The sequence below is a fragment of the Geotrypetes seraphini genome, chromosome 2 (assembly GCF_902459505.1).
Source record: "Geotrypetes seraphini chromosome 2, aGeoSer1.1, whole genome shotgun sequence".
NCBI lineage: Eukaryota > Metazoa > Chordata > Amphibia > Gymnophiona > Dermophiidae > Geotrypetes > Geotrypetes seraphini.
Genome location: NC_047085.1, coordinates 203,972,177 through 203,987,177, shown reverse-complemented (window position 1 = coordinate 203,987,177; position 15,001 = coordinate 203,972,177). Strand labels below are relative to the sequence as shown.

General features: G+C 47.1%; 1 protein-coding gene across 5 annotated transcripts in view; it reads right to left on the bottom strand.

The window, feature by feature from the left end:
• Positions 1-318: 318 nt before the first annotated feature.
• Positions 319-15,001, bottom strand: part of CAGE1 (cancer antigen 1) — a 157,642-nt gene continuing 142,959 nt past the window's right edge. For all 5 annotated transcript variants that reach the window (XM_033934725.1, XM_033934722.1, XM_033934723.1 and 2 more), the window contains 2 exons: positions 5,665-5,733; positions 319-525 (listed from right to left, as the gene is read on the bottom strand). In XM_033934725.1, the coding sequence (XP_033790616.1) occupies positions 5,695-5,733 (39 nt within the window). In that variant the 3' untranslated portion in view covers positions 319-525; positions 5,665-5,694. The remainder of the gene's footprint in view (positions 526-5,664; positions 5,734-15,001) is intronic.

The window sequence follows — 15,001 nt, the reverse complement described above, 5'->3', positions numbered from 1 at the left end:
AGTGACTTTTCTACATAAGAGGCTAAGACCATGATTTTCTTTACATATTAGTGATGGTTAGATGGTTAAAGTGAATTCCTGATGCAGAGACAACAAAGCATGGATATATGGCGGATCTGGTTTGAATGTTTTCAAGACAATTTTTTAAGATAAAAGATTTTTTTTGTTGGAATATTGGGACACTGAATTCAGCATTAAAATTTGTACATGAAGATTAGTCAGTGGACCGCTGATGATTTCTCTTCTGGTTGGTACTTAAATTAGTGCTGCCTTGTTGTGATGGTCCCACTATTTATTTTTATAACTATCAATCACCACATACCTTGTCAGAAAGATGCATTTTTACATAGGCTTCAAAAGCACACCTTAAATGTTTATTGGAATCATTGTTTTAATTGAGACCCACAGATGAAGTGCTGATGCATCCTGGAAGAGTTGGCACATTTTTAAACTCAGGGTGTAGACTCCAACAGTCATCTTCACTATGACAGTGTGTAGGTTTAGGTGTTCTATCTGTGGATTAGACTGATATACAAAAGTTGACATTATGATTTGTATTTAAACTAATTAACACAAAGCAACCAATTATGCCAATCAACCATCTGAATTTAACTTAGTTTGGCATTAATACTTTGCTTCTATACAGAAATTCTGAGTTTAAGATAAATTGAAAGTTATAAACCAAAGCCAACCCATACAAATAAACTTTTCCCACCATTAATAAAACACCCCATAAAGAACAAAGCTCAATACTAGGCATTTTCTGGACTCAGATAGCATGTAGCTGCAGTATAGGACTCTCTAAGTAGACATAGGCTGTACTTTCCAGAGAGCTACTTAGTACACTAATGCACACGCATGAAAGTCCCTATAATTTTCTGAATATACTTGCCAGAGGATGTGGTAAGAATGGATAGTATAGCTGGTTTTAAGAAAGGTTTAGACAAATTCCTGGAGGAAAAGTCCATAGTTTGTTATTGAGAAAGACACGGGGGGAAGTCACTGCTTGCCCTGTATCGGTAACATGGAATATTGCTACACCTTGGGTTTTGGCCAGGTACTAGTGATCTGGATTGGCCACCATGAGAATGGGCTACTGGGCTTGATGGACCATTAGTCTGACCTAGTGAGGCTATTCTTATGTAAGTACTCACAGTTGGTAGATTTTTGAATATTGCAGCTACAGGTGAAGAGTTGAAGAATGCAGCTCCTGATTGGATAAGGCCCGACTTAGTGCAGGAAGAGGCAGTCGGAGCATACTGCATGTGATTTCCTGCACTCGCGGCGCTCCGGCTGCTCTCCTGCTGCCGTTTCCCACTGCCCTCTGCAGGCTCCCCCCTGAAAAACTGTATTCGCGGTTTTTCGAGATTCGCGGGGGTTCCTGGAACGGAACCCCTGCGAATATCGGGGGAGTATTGTATACCAAGTTCCAGAGATTAATTGCTAAATCAGGTTTTCAGGATACCCACAATGAATATACATGAGATAAAATTGCATGCATTGCCGTTCTGCACAAAAATCAAACTAATTCATCTTTCATAAATAATAACACATTAAAAAAAACCAAAACAACCAACTTTCTAAAATGATAGTGTGCTCAGAACCAGGAGATGATGATAGCACAATACTGTGTCACCAACAACCATCTCTCAAAATTCAATCATTGTCTTTAACCTATACTGTATAGTGGAACTCTGTTATAGAATAACCCCTACAGAGGAGAAATGTCAGAGTAAGACCCTGATAAGGGTTTGAACTAAATTCAGCCATGGATTTCAGGATGGAAGTTCTAAACTTCATATTTCTGAGGCAACAAATTGTGAGAGTTGTGAGAGAATCTGTTGATCCTAGTAATCGCCTCATCAGCCATAGTCAGACCCAGGGATAGACCAATCATCAATGACAATCATCCTCACCTGCAAGGGATTGCCAAAGATGAATCTATGGTTAATAAAAAGAGATTATGTACTTAATCTGGTAAGTTCTTTCCAGTAGATAGGTAACAGCTCAGATGCTAACGCTAAAAAACGCTCTACAGTTTTGTAAATGGGGAGATAGAATAAAAATATGTAGACAAAGGTTAAACTGAAGCACCAAGAAGCTGGACTCTGCATACAATGCAACACCACAGAAACAGCGATGCATCTCTCCTAAAGCAAAAAAAAAGTAAATAAATATAATTTTTTCTACCTTATCTTCTCTGGTTTCTGCTTTCCTCATCTTCTTGTCACTCTCTTCCTTTCATCCACTGTCTACCCTCTCTCTGCCCCTTCTATATGGCATCTTCTCTCCTTCGATTCCCCTTCCAGAAACTTTATGCAGCCCCCTTCCGTTTCTGCCTTCACCCTCATTAGTCTGCCATCCATCTGCTTCCCTTCCCTCCTCCAATGGTCTGGCATCTCTACTCTCCTCTTCTTTCCTTCCCTTCCCTCTCCCACACCCCTTGGTCTGGCATTTCACTCTTTCCTCTCCCTTCCCCCCACTTCCATCAGCATCTGCCCCCCCTCCAACCCAATTCCATGCAGTATCCTTCCCCTTATGTCTCTTTCCCCTTTCCCTGCAATTCCATCAGCATCTGCCCCCTTTCTCTCCCTCCAACCCAATTCCATGCAGTATCCTTCCCCCTTATGTCTCTTTCCCTGCAATTCCATCAGCATCTGCCCCTTTCTCTCCCTCCACCATGCTTCCATACCACCCTGACCCTTTCTCACCCTTCACCACACTTCCATACCACCATGACCCCCTTTCTCACCCTCCATACCCTTCCTTACGACCTTGACCCCATTTTTCCTCCTTCCACCACCCTGCTATGCTCCTTTTGCACTCCATCCAAATCAGCAAGGTCCCGCGATGATTACTTCTGCTGCCTCTGCTCCAGAAGAGGTAAGTGACGTCGGAGGGTCTGGGCCGGCAGATGCAGGGAGTTGCGGCAAGGTCCTGTGTTGACTGCAGCTGCCAGTCCACACCCCCCCCCCCCAACGTCACTTACCTCTTCTGGAGCAGAGGGGTAGACACAGTCATCGCGGGACCTTCGTGCACTTCAGTGCGGCTGCCGACTCTGCTCTGGAATAAGTATGGCAGCTGCATTGAGGTGCCGTTTAGAGCAGCGCTTGAGGTTCCGGACCCAGCCGGCTGAGCACCCCCTTGAAGCGTGCACCCGGACAGACCGCCTTCCCCCTTGGTATGCCACTGGAGGCACCTGTAATAACAGGCTAAACAAAGTGTTCTGCTGAAAGGAATGAAACAGTACCATTAACCACCAACACAGGCTCCAAAGCTCCATAAGCTGTCAGCTCCTTGTACTCATTGTGAACTGATATACTGGAATCCACCTGCTCACAGCTCTTACTTAGTAGCTGTATAAGAATTCACTGCCACAATGCTGGGAATGCTTTCGCAAAGCTGATCTTCGGACTGCCTGTCAGACTTCACTGTTTGACTATGCCTCCACCCCAGTGGACCACCGGATGCGCACCAGAATGGGCAGAGGAGTGAAAATGCAGCCAGCACGTTGCAGAACACAACTGAGACCCCTAAGCATGCCTAACAGTCTGTGCTTGACCCCTGCTTAACAGAAGGTGAGACTACTTTAGTGATGGCCCTGAGCTCCAAGGAAAACTATGCAGACTGGCTAACTAGTACCCAAAAAGGATCATCCTGTCAGTTACAGACCGAAGTCTGTAAATTCTCAAGCAGGCAGAGCTCCAAAATTCAAACACAAAGATACTGCAAAGGGAACGAAACTACATTGAATTTAAAACAATAAAATGGGGAGAGCAGAACACAGACAGCTGCAGACATGCATGCAGAAGGAAAGACTGTGGAGGGTGCTAAACCAATCGGTGAAGTTCTACAGAGGCAGAGTGAAAAATCTAGAATGGATTCCTTCTGCAGAGCATGCGTGTATGGGGAAATAACCCTATTGTCTAGAACAAGGGTGCCCAATATGTCGATCGATCAGGCAACCCCGGTCGAACGCTGAGCCATGAGGTTTCCCTTCTGTGCTGTCCGGCTTTCTCTCTGGCCTCCCGTGCATCCCTTTACCTAATTTTAGCAGGGAGGATCACCAGTACTTTAGCGTTCCTTGCAGGTTGCCATAGGCCTCAGGAACTGTCTTCCCTCTGCCGTGATCCTGCCTCTGATGTCAGAGGAAGGGCGGGACCGTGGCAGAGGGACGACAGCTCCTGAGATCTATGGCAACCTGCAAGGATTGCTAAAGTACTGGCGATCCTCTCTGCAGGCTGCTCCCTGCTAAAATTAGGTAAAGGGATGTCAGGGATGAACACACAGGCCTTACGGGGGGGGAGGGAGTCCTTTGGGTGGGGGGACAGGCCTTCAGGGGTGGTTGTGCAAGCCTTGGGAGAAGTGCAGGCCTTCAGGGGGACAGGCCTTCAGGGGTGGGGTGCAGGCCCTCAGGGGGGCAGGCAGGCCTTCAAGGATGGGGTGCAGGCCTTCAGGAGGGACAGGCAGGCCTTCAGGGATGTGGTGCAGGCCTTCAGGGGGGGACAGGCCTTCAGGGGAGGAGGGCCCTGGTGTAGAAGGGAGGGAGAGAATAGGGGTTCAAAAAGACGTGCATATGCCAGACTTTGAGGGGGAAGAAATAATAGGTCTAAAAACAGAGGAGTGGGAGTGGGAGAGATATGGTGGACAATGGGATTTAGGGAGGGAAGGAACAGAAAGGGAGAAAAGTTGGACATAAGGGATGGTGTGGAGGGGGGGAGATAGAGATACTGGATAGGAGGGTAGTTGGGAAAAGAAAGGGAGAGACGGTGGACCCTGGGGTGGTGGGGAAGGAGGGTGAGATGCTGGATAAAAGGGTAGTTGAGAAAAGGTGGATCTGTGGATGGAGATGATAAAAAAGGAAAGATGCCAGACTTCCAGGGGAGGGAAGGGAAACGAAAGGGAGGACAGAGATAGATGGATGGTTAGCACGGAGAAAGAAGGAGACCCTGGCAAACAAGTTATCAGAAGACAACCAGAGCCTGGGACCAACAAGATTTGAATAATGACCAGACAACAAAGGTAGGAAAAATGATTTTATTTTCAATTTAGTGATTAAAATGTGGCCATTTTGAGAATTTATATCTGCTGTCTATGTTTTGCACTATGGTCCCCTTTTACTAAACCGCAATAGCGGTTTTTAGCGCAGGGAGCCCATGAGCATCGAGAGCAGCGCAGGGCATTCAGCGCAGTTCCCTGCGCTAAAAAACGCTATCGCGGTTTAGTAAAAAGGGAGGTGGTATATTTGTCTATTTTTGTATAGTTGTTACTGAAGTGACATTGCATAAAGTCATCTGCCTTGATCTCTTTGAAAAAAATCCCCAGAATATAAATGATAATTAACATTTTCTCTGAGTACAGTGTGCTTTGTGTTTTTAAAAAATTTTATTGTTGGTAGATCATTTTGACTTGGTCATTTTAAAAGTAGCTCGCAAGCCCAAAAAGTGTGAGCACCCCTGGTCTTGAATGTCTCAACTATTGTACTGGAAAATGTACTGAAACCAATACAAAATTTAAATGTATTCCTTAAATAAATATGCAGTATACAAGTGCAACAGTCAGTAGTGCAAAAATTTTGTAGATTTGAATATAATATATGCTGACCACTGACTTCTTAAATTTGCCTTAATTCTGTTGGTACTTTAAACTAAATATTTACAGTACCTGTTATTTATACACTTTCCTTTGGTCTTTTTATTCAGAGCTTCCAAATAACGGTTTCTTTTCTCTAATCTGCCAACAAGAAACAAATGAATTGCTAAGGTTTTTAGATTTAATTATACTTTGTTACAGATTATATAGAATTCAATAATATCCCTTCAAACTGCAAATTATACACTATCATATTTATAAAATAAGAATAAAGCATCATTGCACATCTGTTACAGGTGATTTTTCATAGACAGTAGCATTGATTAGGCAAGCACGTGGAAGATATCATTCAACAGTGCTGTGATAGAAGAGCTCTCTCAGAACTTAATGTAACATTCTAAACATACACAGTCAGTGCAGCAGTCTAGTCTCCTCAGTTAGCTCCATAGGCCAAGAAAGCACTTACCATAACAGGTGTTATCCAGGGACAGCAGGCAGATATTCTCGACATGTGGGTGACGTCATCCACGGAGCCCCAACACGGACAGCTTTTCAAGCAAACTTGATTGAAGATCTCAAGTTTGCTAGTACTGCACCGCGCATGTGCGTGCCTTCTTGCTCAGCAAGAGGGCGCGTCTCCTTAACGTGGTCTTCAGTTCAGATAGCTAGAAAAGACGCCAACCCGGGGAGGTGGGAGGGTTGCGAGAATATCTGCCTGCTGTCCCTGGATAACACCTGTTACGGTAAGTAACTGCTTTATCCCGGGTCAAGCAGGCGGCATATTCTCAACATGTGGGTGACCTCCAAGCTAACTAAGAAGGGACGGTGGGAGAGTTGGCAATTTAGGAGAACAGATTACGCAAAACTGACTGGCTGAACTGGCCGTTGTGCCTGGAAAAGGGATCCAGACAGTAATGAGAGGTGAAAGTATGAACCGAGGACCAAGTGGCGGCCTTGAAGATCTCCTCAATAGGCGTAGACCTGAGGAAAGCAACATACGTCGCCATCGCTCTGACCTTGTGCCCCGTGACCCGACCCTGCAGTGGGAGACCAGCCTGAGCGTAGCAGAAAGAAATACAAGCAGCCAACCAGTTGGATAAGGTGCGCTTGGAAACAGGATGCCCAACTGATTAGGATCAAAAGAGATGAAAAGTTGAGAAGCCATCCGATGAGACTGGGTGTGTTGGAGGTAGAAGACCAACGCCCTCTTACAGTCAAGAGTGTGAAGCGCCACTTCACCAGGATGAGAATGGGGCTTCGGAAAAACACCGGAAGAACAATGGACTGGTTGAGGTGGAAATCCTAAACCACCTTGGGCAAGAACTTCGGATGAGTACGAAGGACCACCTTGTCATGATGAAAAACAGTAAAAGGCGGATCCACAACCAGAGCTTGCAGCTCACTGACTCTGCAAGCAGACGTGAGAGCAACAAGAAATACCACCTTCCAAGTGAGGAACTTCAGGTGAACCTTATCCAGGGGCTCAAACGGAGGTTTCATTAATTGAGCCAGAACCACATTAAGATCCCAAACCACCGGGGGAGGTTTGAGAGGAGGATGAACATTAAAAAGGCCCTTCATGAATTGAGAAACCGCTGGATGGACGGAGAGCGATTTCCCATCAACTGGCTGATGAAAGGCAGCAATCGCACTAAGGTGGACTCGAATAGAAGTCGATTTGAGACCAGACTGAGACAAGTGGAGCAAATAATCCAGCACGGACGGCAAGGCGGCAGATAGCGGCTCCAGGTCACGCGAAGCACACCACGCAGCAAATCTAAACCACTTCTGGGAGTAGCATTGTCGAGTAGAATGTTTGCGAGAAGCCTCAACAACATCCCAGACCAACTGAGAAAAACCGAAGGAGGGAGTTAGGTGCACAGGAACCAAGCTGTTAAATGTAGAGACTGCAGATTGGGATGCAGCAGCGAACCCTGACCCTGAGACAGCAGAGAAGGAAACACAGGCAGAAGCAGTGGCTCCCTGACACTGAGCTGAAGGAGAAGGGAGAACCACGGCTGCCGGGGCCAACGAGGAGCTATCAGAATCATGTCGGCATGAGCCGACTTGAGCTGCATGAGGGTCCGCAGAATCATAGGAAAAGGAGGGAACGCGTAGAGGAACCAGCCCATCCAATCCAGAAGGAAAGCATCCGCCTCGAGATGGTCCGGGGAGTAAATCCTGAAACAGAAGAGAGGCAATTTGTGATTGAGGGGCAAGGCGAATAGATCTACTTGTGGCGTCTTCCAGCGAGCAAACACCTGACGCAGAATCAAGGCATGAAGCGACCATTCGTGTGGCTGGAGAAGACGACTCAGCCTGTCCGCAAGGCAGTTGTGCTCTCCCTGGATGTAGACTGCTCGAAGGAAGATGTTGTGACGTATCGCCCACTCCCAGAACTGAAGAGCCTCCCGGCAAAGAGACAGGGAACCCGTACCCCCCTGTTTGTTTAGATAATACATCGCCATCTGGTTGTCCACACCAGGACCACCTGATCCCAAAGCAAATGCCAAAAGGCAACCAGGGCATTGTAAATGGCCCGTAGCTCCAGCAGATTGAGGTGGCAGCGACGGTCGGCGCTCGACCAAAGACCCTTGGTTCGGAGGCCATTGAGGTGAACCCCCCAGGTATACGCGGAGGAAGAGTCCAAGGTGGGGGCGTGAGAGAGAGAAAACCTCTCGAAAGATTTGAAGAGAGCATCCACCAACGGAGCGAACGCCTCAAGGAGGGAGTCACCGCAATGCATTGAGAGGCAGGATCCCGGTCCTGCCTCCACTGGGACGCCAGAGAGTCCACTGAGGTATTCGGAGGTGAAGTCTGGCAAAAGGAGTAACATGAACGGTGGAGGCCATGTGTCCCAACAGGATCATCATCTGCTTGGCGGAGGCCTTGGACTGAAGGGAGACCTGCCGTCAGAGGTGGATGAGGGCGGCCTGCCGAGGCTGAGGCAGAAACGAGCGGAGGCGAACCGTTTCCAGCACCGCCCCAATAAACTGCAGGGTCCCTTGATTGGTAAAAGGGTTTTATTTTACTTATTTGCATTTTAATTTTGGTACAATAAATTTTTGCCTGCATCTTGTACACAGTCTGCAGTTTTGTTTGTTTCTCCTGCTTGGTTTTTTCTGCAGATAAAGTTGGACTTTCTCCTTTGTTTTGTTCCCCGATGAAATTCTGAAACCACTTTAAGTAAGAATTTAGGATGAATACGGAGGACTACCTTGTTATGATGGAATACTGTGAAAGGTGGATCCGCTACTAAAGCTTGTAGCTCACTGACTCTATGAGCAGACATGACAGCAATGAGAAAACCACTTTTCAAGTGAGATATTTGAGAAGAGCCGAAGCCATTGGTTCAAAAGGAGGCTCATCAATTGAGCAAGAACAACATTGAGATTCCAAACCACTGGAGGCTGTTTGAAAGGTGGTTTAACATTGAAAAGTCCTTTCATAAATCTGGAAACCACAAGATGAGCAGAGAGAGGCTTCCCTTCAATGGGCTGATGGAAAGCAGCAATTGCACTAAGATTGACTTGAATGGATGTGGATTGAGACAAATGCAACAGGTAATCCAAAATTGAAGATAAGGAGGTAGATTGAGGTTCCTTGTGATGAATGATGCACCAAGCCACTGAGGAAGTAGTCCAGGAGTTAGAGAAGTTCATTGAGGAGGCTTACAGAGAGGCCGTGGAAAATCACCGACAACCGTGGAACTGCCGAGACACACCCACAGTGAGAGAGGACCACCTGGAGGACACCCACAAGGAAGAAATGGGCGACACAGCAGCAACACCTGGAAACAGCGAAGGGAAACCACAGGAAGATGAGACCGATGCAAGCCAGTACCAGGATGAGGGAAGATGGAAATACACGGAGGACACAGACCTAAGGCTGGAGAGATGGACATAAACCAGGGACACGGACCTGAGGCTGGAGAGACAAGAGAGGACAGCGATCATCACTGGAGACTCCATCATCAGACAAGTCGACAGCGGGAGGAAGACAGGATTAGCTGGTGACCTATCTACCAGGAGCCAAGATAGAAGACATAGTGAGCCGCATCGACAGATCATCGACAGCGTGAAAGAGGAAGAAACGATGGTAATGATCCATGTGGGAACAAACAACTTGAGCAACAGGAAAGTACTGAAGAGTCAGTTCCGGATGTTAGGAAGGAAGCTGAAGTCCAGAACATCGAGGGTTGCGTTCTCAGAGATCCTGCTGGTACCCAGGGCTGATGAGAAGAGGCAGATGGAACTGCAAGCAATCAACGTGTGGATGAGGCACTGGTGTGAGGAAGGTTTCCACTTCGTGCGCAACTGGACGACGTTCTGGGGGAAGAGCAAGCTATACAGGAAGGACGGACTCCACCTCAGCGCAGACAGAACAAGGCTACTTACAAGCAACATCAAGAGAGGAATTGAGAAGTTTTTAAACTAGGAAGAAGGGAAAAGCCGACAGTCGACCAAGTGAGAGCGTCGATGGTTCGGGAACCGGTATACCCAGAGGATACCGTGCAGGAAGATAGCGGGCAGACTCACTGGATCTCAGGAAAGACAGATCTAAGGGGACACAAGAGGTAAGAAAATGTAAGAAAAGAGCAAGCCACAATCTCAAATGCATATACACGAACGCAAGGAGCCTAAGGAACAAGATGGGTGAATTAGAAGCTATAACACAAATGGATAACATTGACATCATCGGCATCACAGAAACATGGTGGACCGAAGAAAACGTCTGGGACACTGCGCTACCAGGATACAAACTATACCGCAGAGACAGAGTGGGTCAAAAAGGTAGGGGCGTCGCCCTATATGTCATAGAAGGAATTGAATCTACTGGAGGGAACACACCTGAAATGACGAATAAATTAGTCTATATGTGTCAAAATTCCAGGAGCCAATGGATTGGAAATAAAGATTGGCATCTACTATCGACTCCCAGGGCAGTCCGAAGAAATTGATGGAGAAATGATAGATGAGATCAAGCGCAACTGCAAGGGAGGCAACACAGTTATCATGGGCGATTTCAACTATCCTGGAATAGATTGGAACCTAGACATCTCCGGCTGTGGTAGGGAGACCAAGTTCCTGGATGCTGTGGGCGATTGCTTCCTGGAACAACTTGTCAAGGAAAACACGAGAGGAAATGCAATTCTGGACTTAATTCTAAATGGACTACGAGGACAGGCGCAAGATGTAGTAGTAGAGGGGACGCTAGGAACCAGTGATCACAATATGATCCGCTTTGACCTGGATGCAGGGGCAAAGCATCGATCCAGAACGACGGCCACGGCACTGAACTTCAGAAAAGGGTGGGGAAGAAGATCAAAAAGAGGATAAGCACTGTAAAAACGCTAGAGCAGGCATGGACCCTTTTAAGGACACGGTCACCGAGGCGCAAAATCTATATATACCGCGTATCAACAAGGGATCCAAGAAGAAAAAGAACAAAGAACCAGCGTGGCTCACTGTAACGGTGAAGGAAACGATCAGAATCAAGAAGACTTCATTCAAGGAATGGAAAAGGTCAAAAACAGACGAAAACTGGAAGAAGCACAAACAGCATCAATGCAGATGCCATAAAGCGGTAAAAGAGGCCAAAAGAGACTATGAGGAATAAATAGCCAAGGAGGCGAAAAACTTCAAGCCGTTCTTTTGATATATTAAGGGGAAACGACCCACAAAGGAAGCAGTGGGACCGTTGGATGATCAGAGAATAAAGGGAGTGCTAAAGGAAGACAAAGCCATTGCCGATAAACTGAACACGTTTTATGTATCTGTATTTACCAAAGAGAATATACACAACATACCAGAACCCGACAGGCCATATGCTGGAGGCGAAGACGGGAAACTGACAAGGTTGACAGTCAGTCTAGAAGAAGTATGCAGGCAGATTGATAGGCTTAAGAGTGACAAATCCCCAGGACCGGATGGCATCCATCCGAGGGTCATAAAAGAACTGAAAGGGACTATAGCTGAACTACTTCAACTAATAGCCAATCTGTCAATAAAATCGGGAAAGATTCCAGAAGACTGGAAGGTGGCGAATGTTACGCTGATCTTCAAAAAAGGTTTGAAGGGAGATCAAGGAAACTACAGACTGGTGAGTTTGACCTCGGTACCGGGAAAGATGGTAAAGACGCTGATAAAAGACCGCATCATTGATCACCTTGATGGACACAATTTGAAGAGGACCAGTCAGCACGGCTTCAGCAAAGGACGATTTTGCTTGACGAACTTGCTGCACTTCCTTATAGGGAGTAAACAGGCAGATAGACAAGGGCGACCTTGTCGACATTGCATATCTGGATTTTCAGAAGGCGTTTGATAAGGTTCCGCATGAACGACTACTTCAGAAGATTGCGAGCCATGGAATCGAGGGTGAAATACTCATGTGGATTAAAAACTGGCTGGCGGATAGGAAACAGAGGGTGGGGTAAATAGACAGTACTCGGACTGGAAGAGCGTCACCAGTGGGGTGCCGCAGGGCTCGGTGCTTGGACCTGTGCTCTTCAACATCTTTATAAACGATCTGGACATAGGTACAAAGAGTGGAGTGATTAAATTTGCGGACGATACGAAGTTATTCAGAGTAGTGAAGATGCAGGGGGACTGCGAAGATCTGCAACGTGACATAATCAGGCTCGAGAAATGGGTATTGACATGGCAGATGAGGTTTAATGTGGATAAGTATAAATTGATGCAAGTCGGTAACAAAAATCTCAGGCATGAATACAGGATGTCCGGGGCAGTACTTGGAAAGACCTCCCAGGAAAGGGACCTGGGAGTTCTGATCGACAAGTCGATGAAGTCGTCTGTACAATGTGCGGTGGCAGCAAAAAGGGCAAACAGAATGCTAGGAATGATAAAGAAGGGGATCGTGAACAGATCGGAGAAGGTTATCATACTGCTGTACAGGGCCATGCTGCACCCTTACCTGGAGTACTGTGTACAACACTGGTTGCCGTACATGAAGAAGGACATGGTACTACTCGAGAGGATCCAGAGAAGAGCAACCAAGATGGTTAAGGGGTTGGAGGAGCTGCCATACAATGAAAGATTGGAGAAACTGGGTCTCTTCTCCCTCAAACAGAGGAGATTGAGAGGGGACATGATCGAAACTGTCAAGGTACTGAAGGGGATAGACTTAGTAGATAAGGACAGGTTGTTCACCCTTTCCAAGGTAGGGAGAACAAGAGGGCACTCTCTAAAGTTGAAAGGGGACAGATTCCGGACGAACGTAAGGAAGTTCTTCACCCAGAGAGTGGTGGAAAACTGGAACGCTCTTACAGAGTCTGTCTTGGGGAGAGCACCCTCCAGGGATTCAAGACAGAGTTGGACAGGTTCCTCCTGAACAAGAAGTGCGCTGGTAGGGCTAGTCTCAGTTAGGGTCAGTGTTCCCTCTAAGCGGGCGGGTGTTGTGAGCAAACTTTTTTCACCGTGAGCCAAAAATATCGGGCGCCAGCAAGTTATGAGCCAACTCGCCCGATTCTCCTCTCGCCGCCCTGCCATCTGCCGTACGCCTCTTCCGATCGTGCGCTGTGACGAGAAACGTGTGCGCTGCGATGTAATATTTTGTGCGCCAGCGCACGCCAGCGCAGCTTAGCGGGAACACTGGTTCAAATGGTTTTATTTATTTCCCCAAATTTATTTTTGTTATACGCATTGAAAATATTTGATATTGCGTTTAAATCAAAATCTCAATAAACTTGAAACGAGTGCCCGTGAGATTGTGGGAGGGTTAAATACTCAAAACTTAGAAGTTTTTGCTACGCCAGCTTTCTGGTATCTTTACATACAGTGGCGTACCTAGCATATGTAACATCCGGGGCCCATCATTTTTTGGCACCCCCCCCCCCCCATCTGTAAGAAAAACATGATTTTTAGTAACAAACCACACGTCACACATGAGTACCTAGGAAAAGGCAGCATCTTACATATTGCAGTGAGCAGTACATCAATACACCCATTGTAAAACTAAACAAGCCAGACCAGCACAGATCAATCCTACACCGTCAATCCTAACAGAAAACCATGTCTTTCGAACACACAGAACACAGAAAACACCTTCGCCTAGTAAGGAATATGTAATCACAAACTAACCCCTCCCTCTTTTACAAAACTGTAGTGTGGATTTTAGCTACGGAGGTAACAGCTCTGATGCTCATAAAATTCTGAGCATCAGAGCTGCTACCACCAAGGCTGGTGCTAAAAACGCTTCACAGTTTTGTAAAAGGGGGGATAAAATAAAAATACATAGACAAAGGTTAAATTGAACCAGCAAGAAGCTAGACTCTGCATACAATGCTTCACAGAAACAGTGACACATGTCTCCTAAAGCAATAAATAAATAGAAATTTTTTTCTACCTTTGTCTTCTGTGGTTTCTCCTTTCCTCATCTTCTTGTAACTCTCTTCCTTCCATCCACTGTCTGCCGTCTCTCTTCCCCTATATGGCATCTTCTCTCCTTCTATGCCCCTTCCAGAAACTGTATGCCTCCCCCTTCCATCTCTCCTTTCACCCCATTGGTCTGGCATCTCTCTCCTCGCCTTCCCTCTCCCACACCTCTCCTCATAGTCTGGTATCTCCCCTTCCCTGATTCTCTGGCATCTCTCTCCTTTCCTTTTCTTCCATCTTTCGCTCCCCCTCCATGCTCTCACATCTCCCCCTTCCTTTTCCCTTAGACTGGCATACCTTCCTCCTACGCTCCAAGCCCTGGCATCTCCTTTAATTCCCTCCCTCATCTTCCTTCTCCCTCCAGCTGGGTACCGCAACACTCTTCCCTGCAGCTCTGCACTTCCCCACAATTGCCATGCTTCGGTTCCTCTTCTTCCTTCCTTCCTCCCCCCCCCCCCGCGGGACCCTGCGGCACCATCAACTCTTACTCCCTCTAATGTCGGCCCTGCAGCTCCAGACTTCCTCGCACCTTCTCCCCTCCCCCTTTGGATCGCTATTATTTTAAATGTTATAGCCGCGGAGCTGTATCCATCAGTGGAGATGTCTAACCTCGGCCTGCCCCGGAACTCTTACTGCAGCAGACGCCCGTCTAGGCAGGAACAGGAAGTCACTGTTGCAGTAAGAGTTCCGGGGCAGGCCGAGGTTAGACATCTCCACTGATGGATACAGCTCCGCGGCTATAACATTTAAAATAATAGCGATCCAAAGGGGGAGGGGAGAAGGTGCGAGGAAGTCTGGAGCTGCAGGGCCGACATTAGAGGGAGTAAGAGTTGATGGTGCCGTAGGGTCCCGCGGGGGGGGGGGGAGGAAGGAAGGAAGAAGAGGAACCGAAGCATGGCAATTGTGGGGAAGTGCAATCCCCCCAATGCGTCCCCTTACCTTACCGACGCGTGTGTGCGCTGTGAAGAGAAACTTTGCGCTGCGATGTAATATTTTGTGCGCGAGCGCAGGCC